Source organism: Oryctolagus cuniculus, chromosome 16 (assembly GCF_051225735.1).
Source record: "Oryctolagus cuniculus isolate XC-2025 breed Fujian yellow rabbit chromosome 16, ASM5122573v1, whole genome shotgun sequence".
NCBI lineage: Eukaryota > Metazoa > Chordata > Mammalia > Lagomorpha > Leporidae > Oryctolagus > Oryctolagus cuniculus.
The window spans coordinates 52,978,359-52,995,507 of NC_142882.1; the positions used below are offsets into that span (position 1 = coordinate 52,978,359).

At 42.3% G+C, this 17,149-nt stretch overlaps 1 protein-coding gene across 23 annotated transcripts in view; it reads left to right on the forward strand.

Annotated features, from left to right (window-relative positions):
- Positions 1 to 16,560, forward strand: part of PALS2 (protein associated with LIN7 2, MAGUK p55 family member) — a 124,828-nt gene extending 108,268 nt beyond the window's left edge. For all 23 annotated transcript variants that reach the window (XM_051852828.3, XM_070059664.2, XM_051852829.3 and 20 more), the window contains 3 exons: positions 5,879 to 6,081; positions 7,958 to 8,086; positions 11,283 to 16,560. In XM_051852828.3, coding sequence (XP_051708788.1) covers positions 5,879 to 6,081; positions 7,958 to 8,086; positions 11,283 to 11,459 — 509 coding nt within the window. In that variant the 3' untranslated portion in view covers positions 11,460 to 16,560. The remainder of the gene's footprint in view (positions 1 to 5,878; positions 6,082 to 7,957; positions 8,087 to 11,282) is intronic.
- The last annotated feature ends 589 nt before the right edge of the window (positions 16,561 to 17,149 follow it).

Sequence of the window (17,149 nt, forward strand, 5' to 3'; positions counted from 1 at the left end):
TTTGACCACCACTACTACTGTCATTTATTCAAAGAACAGATTTTTTTTTATTTTTGTTTGTTTTCATTTTATTTGCAAGAAAGAAAGAAAACACTGGTTTACTCCTCAAATCCCTGCAACTGCTGGGGCAGGGCAAGACTGAGGCAAGGAGCCCAGAACTCAATCCAGGTCTCCCCCATGGGTGGCAGGGGCCCAAGTACTTGAGCCATCCACCCTGCCTCCCAGAATGTGCATCAGTTGGAAGCAGGGTTGGAAGCATCAGAGTCAGGCACTCTGAAGTGGTGCATCTTCACGGCAACAGACTCCTGCCCCCACGATTGTCTCTGTGAGTTTGAGGTGACATTTTTGTTGCAAATAAAGTATAAATTTGTAAATTTCAGATGTAAAATTATTTAATCAAAGGGATGTAATATTTTAGTTTTGAGCAGATCTTTGAAGATGGAAATCTGAATGTTTACGTAGACAAATGTATATATCAAGAAGAAAAATGTATATATCCATACATCACCTCTCACCTATTTAAATAAGTGTAATGTAGATGTGTTTTATTTAAATCATTTACATTTATATAAGCATCTGTATTGTTTAAAGCCTCAGCATCAACACACAAATATTGGGCAGGCGCCATGGCTCACTTGGCTGATCCTCTGCCTGTGGCGCCAGCACACTGGGTTCTAGTCCCGGTCGGGGCACCAGATTCTGTCCCAGCTACTCCTCTTCCAGTCCAGCTCTCTGCCCAGGAAGGCAGTGGAGGATGGCCCAAGAGCTTGGGCCCTGCACCCACATGGGAGACCAGGAGGAGGCACCTGGCTCCTGGCTTCGGATCAGTGCAGCACACCAGCCATAGCAGCCATTTGGGTGGTGAGACAACAATAAGGAAGACCTTTCTCTCTGTTTCTCTCTCTCACTAACTCTCCCTGTCAAAAAAAAAAAAAAGAAAGAAAAGAAAAGAAAAGAAAAAAAGCAAACATTGATTCAGTGTTACAGGTTTGCCGAATTTTTTTGGCAGCATATGGATTTTGTTTTTTAATTTTCAATTGAAAAAGAGTGATTGTTTATAAAGGGTACAGTGTGATATTTCCAGGTATGTAAATGTATACTGTAGAATGATCAAATCAGGGTAATTAATATATCCATTATATTACAAAGTTATTTCTTTGTGGTGAAAACAACTAAAATCCTCTTGTACCTGTTTTGAAGTATGCAGCACATTATTAATTACTATTGTTATCTTGCCATGCAGTGGTACACCCAGATTTATTACTATCTGACTTTAACGTGTGCCCATTGACCAGAGTCTCCCCTTTCCATCCCTCTTCCCCCACAGCCTGTGCTAACATCAGTCTCTTCTGTACTCCTTGAGTGTGACCTTTCTAGCTTACACATATAAGCAAGATCATATGGTATATGTCTGTGTGTGGCTTGTTTCAGGTAGGATAAGGGCCCCTAGAATGGTCCAGGTTGTAAATAATAGACTTGCCTGGGTCTTTTTGGGGCTGCATAGATCTCATTATGCATATATGCCACAATTTTTTTCCATTCATCCATTGATGGGCACTGGGTTGTAAGTAATGGTGTAGGGAACAGGGGAGTGTAGACATCTGTTTGGCATTCTGATGTTAATTCCATTTTGGTGGGTTTGCAGGATATTGCCAAATTGTGTACAGTATTGTCAGGTGATGTAGATGGGGAAGTACAAAGGTAGTTCAGAAAAGTTTGTTGAAAACTTGAATTTAAAATACACATTTATTTTGGTTCCAAAGAATTTTTCATAGTACATGGGAAAAAATGTGTACTATGAAAAATCTATATGTGGATTTCAAAATTGCTTTTGTACAAAATTTACTTGTACTTCTTAAGACATTCTCTTTCCATAAACTTTTTGAAGTATCCTCGTTTTTATAGGAAAGGAGGTAAATGCTGGTGCTATATTTTTATTTTTAACAAGCTAATTCTGAACTTGTTTTCTCTTTAACAGTAACATCGTGAGCTTAGTAAATAAACTGTTCCTTTGTTATGTGCTGTCACAAAAATTTGCCTCTAAGAAGTCATATTACTTAGCAGGTCAGCATATAAGCCTGAGGAATCAGCTTATTATTCAATTCTAATTTCTTGGTTCTAGGACTGGAAAGGGGTTTGAATATTGCAATACAGATTTCTGAAAGAGGGGATGTTTAGCAGAGAATGGGATTGCAGTTAAAATACACTTGTAAATTAAAGAACATTTCTCCAAGAAGTAGGATCCCTTCCGTGTGTAGGGAGGCAGTGGTGGAGTTAATCCATGTCATATACGCAGTTAGTGCAAGCAGCACATTCCCACATGCGATTTCCCTGTGGAACTTCACCAAAAAGCTGTGCTCTTCTAAAATTAGGTTCCCAGAGGCTGAGCCAAGTCCTAGTATGTATGTATGTGGGGAATTAACATTACCCTGGAAGCTTTATCATAACGACCTTTGCTGTGTAAACTCAGAAACAGAGACCCCACAGTTCAGCTGTGAAAAGCCATCACAGCAGCCTGACTTCATAAATGTTCTCCAGCCTGGCCGCGACATCTGCCATAGCTGAACTGGAAACAGGGAGAAGGAAGTCTTTGTTGCACAGAATGATCTCGTCTTTCACTTAGGCCCTTATTTTTGAGCTTGAGTTTGAAATTCTTTCTGCGCTTATAAAAGTTTCTTGATGTTTTATGCTTATTACAAATAACCAAAATTCTGTCAGCATTTTGTCTGGATTACTTTCTCATTTTAATTTCATGTATTTAGATGATTTGGTTAGATATTCTGCATTTGTAAGTACTTAGAAAAATTAAATTTTTTAAAAAAGATGTATTATTTGAAAGGCACGGAGAGAGATCTTCCATCTGCTTGTTCACTCCCAAAATGGTCACAACCAGGAGCCAGGAACTTTGTCCTGGTCTCCCAAGTACTTGAGCCATCTGCTGCTGCTTTCCCAGGTGCATTAGCAGGGAGCTGGATCAGAAGTGGAGCAGTTGGGATGATTGCCTTGCTGGTGTTAGCTTAACCTGTTGTGGCACAACACCAACTCCCAAGATTCTGTTTTTATATCTGATCCAGGCAAGCCCAACTTAAGTTAAACTTGAAATAATAAACAGAAAACTACTTCTTGGCAGGCATTGTGTCTCGGCTGGTTAAGCCACCACTTGGGACACTGCATCCCATGCAGTTGGTTCAAGTCCTAGCTCCTCTGTTTCCTGCTAGTGTGCCTGGGAAGGTAGCAGATAATGGCCCAAGTATTTGGGCCCTTGCCACTGCTGTAGGCGACCCAGATGGAGTTCTAGACTCTTAGCTTCAGCCTGACCAAGCTCCAACTGTTGTGGCCATTTGGGGAGTGAACCAGTAGAGGGAAGATATCTTGTCTCCCTCCCTCTCAAATAAATCTTTAAAAAAGAAAATGAATTCCCTTCTTCAAAGCTGGTGTTAACAAAGTTGCCAGAGTTACTCTTTCTAGGAGCTGTAGTTACTCTTTCTAGGAGCCCTGTGGTAGATGATAATGTTTCATTCCTACATCAGATCGGTTGTAGAGGGACATTCAAAACTAAAATATCAGACAAAAAGATCCTCCACTTGTAAATTTTGGTTTGGTTTGGGCTATTCACTGTCACTCTTTAAAAGATCATGGCTAGTTCCTCCCCTGAAGGGTGAAGGAAGACAACTGATGTTAGGGAATATTGGTAAAACAGAAAGCTACCAAAAAGGCTTGGTGCTGAGGCAAGATAAAGGATAGTTGTGGATCAAAACTACATTGGAGACAGATGGTATTGCCAATTACAAATAGGTGAACTGAGCTTACCTTTGGAGCACTCGGCAAGTGTGGAGAGAAAGGATGTCATATGAGGACAAAGGGCAGTGTTGCTCAGTTGGAGGAGGTATTGGCTTGCAACATGTCTCACATTAAGAACTTAATTCAGGGCTCTGCTTCTAGGTAAATATATTTTGAGTTTCAAAATGGCTTTTAAAAGCACATATTTTGTATAGAGATGTAATGCTGAGGACCAGTTAAACCATTGCTTGATGACTTTCAAATAAATAAATCTTAAAAGAAAAATAGTCTATAGATTAAAAAAAATGACAACCTGACAAAATAACCTCCCAGAGGCAAAATAGGGGCTGTCGTTGGGAATAGCATTGGTAGCTCCTTGGGAGCCCATCTAAGGCAGGGTAGGGGCTGTTGTTCTGGCACCGTGGATTAAGCCACTGCTTGTGTCACCGGCATCCCATATCAGAGTGCCAGTTCAAGTTCTGACTGCTCCAGTTCCTATGAAACTCCCTCCTAATGCACCTGGGAAGGCAGTGGCAGATGACCCAAATACTTAGTCCCCTGCCACCCATGTGGGAGACCCAGATGGAGTCCTGGCTCCTGGCTTCAACCAGGCCCAGTCCCTGCAGTTGGGGACATTTGGGGAGCCAATCAGCACACGGAAGATATCTCTGCCTTTCAAGAAAATATATAATTTTTTGGATAGCCAGCCTCAAAGGGTGGGGAGTGGGGGTGTCCTAGAGTTTCTTAAAAATGTTTACAAAGGGGACCAGCATTGTGATGGAGCAAGTTAAGCCTCTGCCTGCGATGCTGGCATCCATCTGGGTGCTGGTTTGTGTACCAGCTGTTCCATTTCTTTCTTTCTTTTTTGAAATATTTATTTGTTTATTTGAAGGGCAGAGTTATAGAGAGAGGCAGAGGCAGAGAGGGAGAGAGGTCTTCCATCCACTGGCTCACTCCCTGACTGGCCGCAATGGCCAGAGCTGTGTAGATCTGGGGGCAGGAGCCAGGAGCCTCCTCTGGGTCTCCCAGGCGGGTGCAGGGGCCTGATAACTCAGGCCATCTTCCGCCACTTTCCCAGGCCATGGCAGAGAGCCTTATCAGAGATGGAGCAGCTGAGACTTGAAACGGTGCCCATGTGGGATGCTGGCACTGTGGGCGGTAGCCTTACCCACCTTGCCACAGTGTCAGCCCCCTGCTTCATGTCTTAACCAGCTCCCTGCTAGTGTGCCTGGGAAAGCAGCGGAGGATGGCCCAAGTGGCTGGGCCCCTGCCACCCATATGGGACACCTGGATGAAACTGGCTCTTGGCTTCGGCCTGACCTAGCCCAGGCCATTGTTTCCATTTGGGGAGTGAACCAGCAGAAGGAAGATCTCTGTCCCCTTCTCTCTGTAACTCTGCCTTTCAAACAAACAAATCTTTAAAAAAAAAAAAATAGTTTATGGGTCCGGCAGCTGTGGCATGCAGTGCCAGCGACCCATGTAGGCGCCAGTTCGAGTCTCGGCTGCTGCACTCCCGATCTGGCTCTCTGCTGTGGCCTGGGAAAGCGGTGGAGGATGGCCTGAGTCTTTGGGCCCCTGCACACGCGTGGGAGACCCAGAGGAGGCTCCTGGCTTCAGATAGGTGCAGCTCCAGCTGTTGTGGCCTTCTGGGAGCGAGGGGTGGGCCAGCACCTACTTCCCTCCTTCCAATCCTCCCTGCCTGCCTCCCTCCCTCCCTCCCTCTCTCTCTCTCTCTGCCTCTCCTTCTCTCTGTAACTCTGACTTTCAAATAAATAATCTTTAAAAAGAAAAATAAACCATTGCTCGAAATTGAGAGTCAACGAGGGTCATGCTGTCCGTGGTGAAGGCTTCACAGGTCATATGGTCTCTCCACCATTTTTACAAGAAAGAAACCAGAGGCAGCACTTAAGTGAACAAGCTTGGCGGTGGTCTGGTGAGACTTCCACAAGAACAGGAATCAGGTCAGAGCTGCCCACGGGCTGCAGTTTGCCAGCCCTGCCCTAAATGGAAAGATGTTAAGCTACCCCTGTGAATTTTGGTCTTATTTGTCATGCCTCAACAGTCTGTGTGTACAAATTCTCAACATTATTCTGTTTAGTTACTTCAAGAAAACCAAGGGAAGATGAAAAAGATGGCCAGGCATATAAATTTGTGTCGCGGTCTGAGATGGAAGCAGACGTGAAAGCTGGGAAGTACCTGGAGCATGGGGAATATGAAGGAAATCTCTATGGAACCAAGATTGATTCTATTCTCGAGGTTGTCCAAACTGGACGGACTTGTATTTTGGACGTCAACCCACAAGTAAGCTGCATAGGTTCCAAAGCTGTTCTTCACGTGTTGGCTTCTGAGCAGGTTTTGTTCCTGTATCTCTCTGTCAGGGGTCCGGAGTGGTGGTGGGTTAGTTTGTCTAGGTGGGAAAGTGGCTCTTTTCCTGTGTCATCTCTCAGTGCTAGAGAATCTTATCAGGAATCCATAGCGAGTTAGATAACCTCTGGCCTGTTAGCCAGCAGAAACTGTGATTGGATCTGTTGAAGAAATTTGGTGTTTACTTGCTCAATTGTTAGGAAATGTTAAATTTTAAAAAAAAAGTTAGGCTGCAATATAAAGAATAAGAAACTGAAGGGACCTGCGTTGTGACATGGCGAGCATCCCGTATCAGAACGCCAGTTGAGTCCCGGCTGCTCCACTTCCGATCCAACTCCCTGGGAAAGCAATGGATGACAGCCCAAGTACTCAGGACACTGAACACCATGTGGGAGACCCAGATCGAGTTCCTGACTCCTGGCTTTGGCCTGGCCCAGACCCAGCTATTGCAGCCATTTGGGGAATCAATCAGCAGATGGAAGATCTCTCTCTCCCTCCCTCTCTCTCTCCCTCCCTCTCTCTCTCCCTCCCTCTCTCTCTCCCTCCCTCCCTCCCTCCCTCCCTCTCTCTCTCTCTCTCTCTCCCTCCCTCTCTCCCTCCCTCCCTCCCTCCCTCTCTCTCTCTCCCCGTCTCTCTCTCTCTCTCCCCGTCTCTCTCTCTCTCTCCCCATCTCTGTCTCCCCGTCTCTGTCTCTCTCTTGTTCTGCCTTTCAAACAAATACATTTTTTAAAAAAAATTGAAGTTGCTCCCCCCAACCTGACACACAGACCCCATTCATTTCATTCTCATTCCATAGCCCTCTAACCCACCCTTAGACCTCCACACTCAGTCCTGCTTCCCATCCTTACTCAGAGATAACTGTTACTGCTGTTTTGGTGTGTATCTTTATAGTCATTTTAATGTGCCTTTAATGCAAATGTATGTAATTAGCTTTCTGTTTTTATTTTTTTCTTTTTATATAAATGGAAGAATGCTGGGCAGATTCTGTGGCTTTTCCTATTAGCGTTTCTTGAAGCTCTTTCTGTATCTGTTACCATAGAGCTGTTTTGGTTCTTCATCGTTGCTGCATGGTGTTTCACAGTACAGATCTACCCTTCATTTAGCCACTTTCCAGTGAGTCAACACTGAGGTTCGTTCCTACTTTTTCAATAGGAACACAATTCTAAGATTATCAGAGAGTTTAAGCAACCCTTGATGATTTTTATAATGGAGTTTTATATTTTCTTTTGTTTGAGAGGACTGAAACTGACTTCAGAACAAAATGAGTGAATCATTTTAGGAGAATACTGTGTGGAATCAGGACAAAAATCATGTCCTTAATATTAGGAAGATGACATAGAAGTGCAATTGAGCAAATACCAAATTTCTTCAACAGATCCAGTCACACAGTTTTTGCTTATGGGTGCCTGTTCAAGTCCTGGTTGCCCAACTTGTGATCCAGCTCATAGCTAATGCACCTTGGAAGGCAGCAGAGCATGGCCCGAGCGCTTGGGCCACTGCCACCCATGTGGGAGACCCAGACGGAGTTCTAGGCTCCTGGTTTTGGCCTGTCCCAGTCCAGGGTATTGCAGCCATTTAGGGAGTGAACCCAAGGATGGAAGATCTCTTTCTCTCTCTCTCTCTCCCCGTCCTTCCCTCCTTTCTCCTCCTCCTCCGCCTCCCTCTCCCTTTCCTTCTTTTTCTCTCTCCCTCTGCCTGCCTTTCAAATAAATCTTAAAAAATGATGGCAGATAGACTTTGACTTACACTAAAGGGTGGCATAATTCATATTCTGGTAACACACAGATCGGTTTATGATCATTCTTCTACCCAGGCACTGAAAGTGTTGCGGACCTCGGAGTTCATGCCCTATGTGGTGTTCATTGCTGCCCCCGAGCTGGAGACTTTACGCGCCATGCACAAGGCCGTGGTGGATGCAGGAATTACCACCAAGCTTTTGACGGTGAGCAGTTCTTTACAGGCCAACAGTGTGATTTTCCTCCTAAAGTTCAGCCTATTCTTTTGCTTAATTCTATTTAAACATACTTATGAAATAAGCTATTGCATAAAGTATTATAGAGTAAAAATTAATTTGCCAGGTGAAGTTAGGGTTTGGAACAGTATTACTGATACACAAAAATCATTGTTTACTAAGACAAAAGCTTAGTTCTTCATAAAATGAACAAGACAAGTATTAAAGTATACATTAAACAAATCCTCACTTACTAATAAGGACACTGAGCTCCAAGTCCATTAACAGGCATGTCATCGTGTGGTTTGTTAGTGGTGGAGTTAGGTGTTCTGATGTTTTGTCTCTGAGTATGCCTTTTTTCATCTGATGCTGAAAGTCTGGGTTTCTAACAGTATTAATCTGCCTGAAGTTTCACTTAATCTTGGAGATCATATGGATTCGTCATCTCTTTCCATTTGTTTTGGTTTGGTTTGGTTTGAACAAATCTGACTGCTAATGACCATAATAGCTAAGAACTGCATTCAGGTTAAATTGTGACCTATTTGTACAAGTATGATGAAAGATTAGAGAACAGAATTACTTAGGAATCTCAGAGAAGGTATTAATTGAATTGAAGTATTGGAGTTCTTTGGATCTGGTGGTGAGCCCACTTGTCTGTCTATACTTAGGTGTTTTCACCCAAGTCCTCCACGTGTGTACCATTATTATTCTGATGGTTTGTATGTAGCTGGCCTAGACCTTGGAGCCCTGACGTGTTGGCTGCTTTCCCTCTCCTCTTGGTGTTTCATGTCATCTTCATCTTACTACGCACAAATTAGAACATTTTGTTTTCCCAAGAAAATCATATTTTCCCATCCAAGCCCCACCCTCAACGCTGCCTCTTCTACAGCCACCCACTTACTCAAGCTAGACTCAACTCTTCTTGATTAATTTACTTTTCTCTCTTTTTCACATGCAGCCCATCCATTTATCATAATGACTTTATCAGCAACATAAATTTCCGAGTTAGTGCTGTTTCCATCTCCTATGCTGCCCTCATAATCCAGGCAACCTTCACTCTGACCTGAATCATGGCTGGCTGTCTTCCCACTTCTGCTCCAGTTGTGTCATATGCCTCTCCAGGCCCATAGATGTCTGCCTCGTGTGGGGTCTCCCACCCATCATGGTCTTCTCAAATGTACCAGGGCCCTTTTCCTCCCCTGCATTTCACGGTTCTGTTTCCTCTGCCTGAAATGTTCTTTCTCCTACTATACACATGACGACTTTCTTATTTTCCTTCAGTTCTCAGCTTAAATGTCATTTGCACAGTGTCTTTCCAATCACTCTATCTAAAGTAAAGCTCTTACAATTCTCTGTGCCTGGGTTATTTCTTTTATAAAATTCATTACAGCTTGCAAGTTGTTTGTGCTTAATTTGCCATTTACTTGTCTCCTTCACTAAAGAGGAGGGTCCTTACACCACTGGTTCTGAAACATGGTGGATACTTTAATAGGAATTCCATCATGAAAGGATGTTGTATCTTATCAAATGCTTCCTCTACATCTGAGATAATCAGATGGTTTTTAATTCTTCAATTTGTTAATATGATGTCCCACATTGATTGATTTGCATATGTTGAACTATGCCTGCATACCAGGAGTAAATCCCTCGTAGTCAGTGAGTGATCTTTCTGATGTGTTGTTAGATTCGATTAGCTAGTATTTTGTTGAAGATTTTTGCATCTATGTGCATCAGGAATATTGTTCTGTAGTTCTTTCTTTGTTGTATCTCTTTCTGGTTTTGAAATTAAGGTGATGCTGGACTCATAGGAGGTGTTTGAGAGGATTCCCTCCCTTTAAATTGTTTTGAATAGCTTGAGAAGAATTGGAATTAGTTGTGTGTTTTTTTTTTGTTTGTTTTGTTTTTTTTTGTTTTTTTTGTTTTTTTTGACAGGCAGAGTGGACCATGAGAGAGAGAGACAGAGAGAAAGGTCTTCCTTTGCCGTTGGTTCACCCTCCAATGGCCGCCGCGGCCGGCGCACCGCACTGATCTGAAGGCAGGAGCCAGGTACTTATCCTGGTCTCCCATGGGGTGCAGGGCCCAAGGACTTGGGCCATCCTCCACTGCACTCCCTGGCCACAGCAGAGAGCTGGCCTGGAAGAGGGGCAACCGGGACAGAATCCGGTGCCCCAACCAGGACTAGAACCCAGTGTGCCGGCGCCACAAGGCAGAGGATTAGCCTAGTGAGCCATGGTGCCGGCCCGGAATTAGTTCTTCTTTAAAAGTCTAGTAGAATTCAGCAGTGAAGCCATCTGGTCCTGAGCTTTTCTTTGTTGAGGAGGGTCTTTATTACTGATTCAATCTCTGTCTTGGTTATTGGTCTGTTTGGTTATTGGACTCAATTTTGGTAGATTGTATGTGTCCAGGAATTCCAAAATGCACATTTAAGATGATTGCCTTTCTTGGAGACAAGCAACAAATTGGCTTTGAGCTTTTTAACAGCCATTGCAAGTTGGGTTCCATGATCAACATAGGCCATAAGATGAAAATCTTTCTTAAAAGGATGATACCATTGAACTAGAAAGCAGTCATCTGCAATAATTCTTTTATTACCTTCAGTTCACCCTAAGATTATTGTCAGTAGACTTTTAATTAGGAATCTTACCCTCAAATCAGTGAAACAGAAAATAGAAGATACTTAGAAATGCAAACATGAATGCAAATGAGACTAGGATGTGAACAGGCAGCAATGTCTTTTTTAATATTTATTTATTTGAAAGGCAGAATTACAGGGAGGCAGAGACAGAGGTCTTATGTCCACTGGTTCACTCCCCAGATGGCTGCAATGGCCGGAGCTGCGCTGATCCGAAGCCAGGAGCCAGGAGCTTCTTAAGGTCTCCCACGTGGGTGCAGAGGCCCAAGCTTAGGCCATCTTCTTCTGCTTCCCCAGGCCATAGCAGAGAGCTGGATCAGAAGTAGAGCAGCTGGGACTCGAACCAGTGCCCATGTGGGATGCCAGCGCTGTAGGCAGTAGCTGCTACGCCCCAGCGCCAGCCCCAGCAATGTCTTTTAACATTCTGTGTAGTTTTTGAGGGTTAATATCAGAATTATGATACACACACATCCAACATACTTATTTCTTAAGCACTTTTTGTTGGAATCTGAGCAAGCAAATCTGTATTACAATACGAGCATTTGCTTTTAACAGGACTCTGACTTGAAGAAAACAGTGGATGAAAGTGCCCGGATTCAGAGAGCCTACAACCACTATTTTGATTTGATCATCGTGAATGACAATCTAGACAAAGCCTTTGAGAAGCTACAGACTGCCATAGAGAAACTGAGGATGGAGCCCCAGTGGGTCCCAATCAGCTGGGTTTACTGACAGTTCAGTAAGGTCAACAGTTAAAACTTGAAAAGTGACTGAACAAATAAACCTTCTGCTGAGAAAAACACATGTACAGATAGAAGATACCTGCTAAGCCCAGGCATTTTTATTGTGTAGAATGAAATAACTGTACACTATTCTGAATTTTTATATAAAATGTGGTTGGGAAGGTGTACTAATATATAATTTATCTTAATTTTTCTAACTTTTTATGGATAATCTTTCTATTCATATCACATAAAGAAATGCGTTGAAGCATTTTGTATATGTTTTGATTTAGTACCCTTGCCTTTTTCATCAAAGGAATTTTCAAATCATTCACTCTGACATTGGTCTCACATTTTCACTGTGATAATGAATACTTGAAATAGTTTTGTAAAGCTGTCATTTAGTTCAGTATTTAACCAGTGAAGGGTTCGTTACTCTTCTTAGGAGAAAGTAGTAGTTATTGATCTTCCTTCTTAATTAAATATCCTACAGAAGCAGAATTTTAATGGCAGTGTTACAGCCAGTCTACTACCATCTAAATCTGACATCAGAAGTCTGTCCAGTGCCACATATTTCTGTTATTTCAGCCATGTATGGCTATCCACTCTAATTTATACAGATACCAGTTCTTCCCTTCATTTATGTCATTAGAAAATGAGCAATACCTTGCCCTCTCTTACGAGGTTATTATTTTCATTTGTTGGTAGTTACATGCTGAACACTCACTAATTTAACATGCACATGGTACGCTCTGGGGTTGGAAACAAGGTCACAGAGACTTGAGAGTGCCTTATCCTGTAAAACCTTGCAGCAAAGTGACACTTGAAGAAAGTTTATTTTCACACGCAAATTTAATGGACAGAGGTGAACCTACTAATTTGGACAGGTTTTGATTTTCTTATATGTTGTGTATTAGGTTGTGGTCCGCCAAAGTCTCGTGCCTCCGCACATATCTGAGGTATTCCTCTGAGGTTGCAACTGGGGGTTTTCGTGAATGATCAGTATGTGTTTTGAAATGTGATTTGATAATTAGGGTATATATCCTTGTTGTGTTGAAAACCAAATCAGTTCAACAATTTACACGATTTGGAAATAACTGTAAGCTGTTGTATACATACGCACGCACACACATAATATATACACTATATAATATGTATTATATATTATATAGTATATATGAACATTTTTAACATTTCTGTTAGGGAATATACTTTTGGTTTAATGATTAGGAAAAAAATTCTTTAGATGGCTTTATATAATGTACAAATTGTCACATTCACCTCATTTAGTATCTTCCTTTAGCATTTTTGGATGCCATAAATTCAGAAACACATTCAGAGATGCAGCTCATCATTAAACTAAGTTAACTATATTTTCTACTGCTGCTGGCTTCTCACACAATCTTCACTCTTAAAAGCACTAGGTGCTCAGATACTAGCGTTTGGTGACAAGCACCAGGTGCCCAGCGGCTGAGTTTTTCTCCTTCACCAAAGCTGTCACGGGGCATGCCAGTTAGGAGGATTTTAAGGGAAGAGAATATACAAGCCGTACTCACAGGCTGTTTTAGAAACAGCGCTTCATGATACTCAAGTTGCTGTATTGTTGAAATTAGAAATCTGTAGGGTTCTTGTTATTTTTTTAATTCTAGAATTTCATAGCCAAGAACACAAATTCATGTTCCTTGTGCTGAGACAGGAATTTGTTGACAGTTTCTTGTCAACTCTGGAAGCTTTTAAACCATATATATTTCTACCAAATTCTTGGCTTCTCAAAGCAACACGCATCAAAGCACACAGTATGGAGGTGATATCCTATGACTTAATGTTTCAAAACACTATAAACATTTCAGTTCTGCACTCTCAGGAAATGTGCGGTATTCCCTGGTGCACCCTGGCACTGCCGCGTGGAGCTTGTTTAAATAGCTTTGGCATAATTGTAGCAGTGCAAGAAGTTGATCTGCAAAATATTTCAACCATGTTGGTGCAGTAGAGATGACTTCTGCCTCATAAATATTTTAGCCTTATCATGTAATATAGAAATGCATATTGTTTAGAAAATAGCCACTTAAAGGAGTTTTTTCTATAAATGGTGTTCATGAATTACTATTTTTTTTAAAGATTTATTTATTTATTTGAAAGAGTTACACAGAGGAGAGGCAGAAACGGGGGGGGGGGGTCTTCCATCCAATGGTTCACTCCCCAATTAGCCACAACGGCTGGAGCTGCTGATCTGAAGCCAGGAGCCAGGAGTTTCATCTGGGTCTCCCACATGGGTGCAAGGGCCCAAGCACTTGGGCCATCTTCCACTGCTTTCCCAGGCCATAGCAGAAAGCTGGATTGGAAGTGGAGCAGCCGAGTCTCAAACCAGCACCCATGTGGGATGCCAGTGCTTCAGGCCAAGGCGTTAACCCGCTGTGCCGCAGCACCAGCCCCCATGATTTACTATTTAATTAGTGGATATTAGAGTCCTAATATAAATGGAAATGATGCAGTTTAGTTCCTTTCAGTCTAGCTGAAAAACATAAATTTAGAAAAGTTCCTTGTATTTCAGTGAAGAGTCACCTGACTTGAAACCCAGGTCCTGCCTGATTCTGAAGGAACCAGCAGTGTTCTGCTGGGGAGAGTAGGCCCAGAGGCCCCAGGGTTCTTCCTAGGGAACGGGAGCATGGCTGTGACCTAGGAAATGCGAAGTCTGGAGAAAGATCTAAGACAATCCGCCTTCCCGAAGAGAACGTGGTCCACAGGGCTGCTGACCCGTGGTGACAGCTAAGGACAGACACAGGTGTGGGTGCTTTAGGGGACATGTTGTGCCAGAGCATGCGTGCATCTGAGGTCCTCGTGGACAGAGGTGCTCGCCTCAGCACCTAGGGCAGGGCTGCTTGCTTACACGTGACTGAAGGTGTACGAGTATTGTTCTCATTTTTAAATGTACAAAATACCTGTAGAAGTGATATCCCTGGATGCGTCATTTGTCTGTAACTAGTGCACTGACATGCCCTTCAAGTAGAATTGTTGCCTTCATTGCAGTCATGCCTTTGTATAGCTGCATTTCTTATTGATATTTGGATAATGTCAGTCAAACACATCAGGACTTCGTTTTGTTCAATCCTGACTACACAACAGGTGAACACAGCTTCCTCAAGTAGGAATTATATCAGAAATTCACTGTGATTACAGCAATAGCATCCTTAAACTCTAGATTTGACTCATGTCAACTTTTTTTTTTTTTTTTTGGACAGGCAGAGTTAGAAAGGTCTTCCTTCTGTTGGTTCACCCCTCAAATGGCCGCTACGGCCAGCACACTGTGCTGATCCGAAGCCAGGAGCCAGGTGCTTCCTCCTGGTCTTTCATGCGGATGCAGGCCCCAAGCACTTGGGCCATCCTCCACTGCATTCCCTGGCCACAGCAGAGAGCTGGCCTGGAAGAGGAGCAACCGGGACAGAATCTGGCTCCCCAACCGGGGCTAGAACCCGGGGTGCTGGCGCCGCAGGCGAAGGATTAGCCAAGTGAGCCGCGGCGATGCCTCAAGTCAATTTTCAAGAGCCTATAAGAAAAGTTTCCTTTGAGCTGGCCAGTTAGTAAAAGAGATGTAGAAAATAACCTACATCACCAGTAGTGGAACTGCAAGACACAGTGGGTTAAGGGTCAGGTCCTAGCCACTTTGACCATAATGTCCCAGTGACAGTTAAAAACAATCCTTGTTTTAAAAGAACCAGGAAAATGCTACTTATTCTTAGTTATAGTAACAAATGTCATTGATCTGGTGATGAGTTAATTTTTAAGATGGATAGCCGTATCCACTTAAGTGTAATTATTTTGAGTCAGCAAACACTGATAAGTCTTGAAAACTTGTCAAAATATAATCAACTTATATTTTGTTTTTATGATTTCTGAAATAGTGCTCCATTATTCCATTAATCACAGGCTAGAGAGCCAATGATTTTTGTAGGAATAAACCTTTATACTAAATATGGCAGTCCTGAGGTTTTATGTATATAAAAAGCATTCTTTTAAATGTTTGAGTCACTACATGTGACATATATATATATATAGCTCTGTGTATAATATGTAAAATTCTCCCAAAATACATAAAACTAAATGTGCTCATAACAGGTATTTTAAATTTTTAATTATGCCCAAATCCCTAGACATTCTGAAGCAGTGTTGTTAGATGGCTTTAAAAAGTCCTAGGTTCCACCTTGAAGCTAATGCTGATCTCCTTTCTGAAAAGTATCCGAGGAGTTAAACTCGGAAAATCCTCACTCAGTATTGTAACTTAATCTCCTTACAAAAAAGGATCATGTTCTAGATGGAAGCCTGTTGGGAAATACTTACTTAAAACTTGGAAAGAATTTGTGATGCAGGCTTAGAGACCACAATACCTGCCCTCCTCTTGCTATAAGGAGTTTGCTGTGAGAATTCATGTGGTAACATATGTAATATATTTAGAATTATTGGGAAAATTGTAATATATCAAATAATGGGATAACTGTATATAGTACAGGTAAATATTCACAAATCTTAATACATTCAATTAATTCAGCATCACATCAGTTTTTATATAAGTATATGTGATATACTTGAGAAAGATGACAATTCTATAATTTTGTAAGGTTAATTTTAAGTTGCATCTTTATTCTAGCTTTTTTTCAAAATTGTGTTCATTTTAAAAATATTTCTCATAATTAGTCATGTTACCTTCTGTGTTCCTGGAATGGTTTTTGAAAAGTGCAAAGAAGCAAACATAAGTCCTTTATATATACACTGAAAAGTGAAAGAGTGACGATAGCTCGTGTCTAAGGTAAGAAGCATGTTTTGCACCACTTCGGCAATATCCTGCAGTACTTTCTTAAAGACACTCTGTCATGATGAAAGTAAAATGGTAAACTTCTGCCGGCTAAGATCCTAATTCTGACTTCTGACCATGTGATTTTTTGATAAAAGTTTATATTTCCCTTTACCTTTAATATTCCACTTAATAGGGCTCAGTTAATCTTTGTCTTCACCTTAAATATAAGAAGTAATTTGTTACTGTGATGTGATAAATGCCAAACTGGAAAATCCTTATGAAGCTACTTTATCTGTTCATTAAATGTGTGTGTTTATATGGAGGTTGTTTATCTTTTAGTTCTTTTGCATCTTCCTGAGGTAGCTCTTTGTGAGGTAATGCAGTGCGAATGGGGAGTACCACTCCAGGACCCTGATGCAGTTAGTAGCCTGGAGGAGGGTCTGTCCTGTGCTTAGCGGCCCAGTCAGGGAGACCCTGGTTTCTCGGAATCCCACTTTGAAGTCGGGACCCTTAGCAAATCTGTGTTTAACAGACTCTGAACTTTGCCCGGCGTTACGCCTATGCTTGAAATTCACCACTGCAGCACTATTATTTATCCCGTAGTATTGTGTAACAGGCATCTGTTCCTTCATAGGAAGAAACATTCACCGTGAAATCCAGCGAACCTCAAAATCCATTTTAGTTATTACTTATTTATTCGAGAGAGGGAGACACAGAGCTCCTATCTGCCGGTTCACTCCCCAAATGCCCACAGCAGCCAGGGCAGGATGGAGCTGAACTCAGTCCAGGTCTCCCCCCTGGGCGGCAAGGGCCCGACTACTTGAGCCATCATTTTGTGCCTTCCAGAGTGCGCATTAATGGGAAGCTGGAGTCAGGAACTGGAGCCCCAGGGATCTAACCCAGGTACTTCT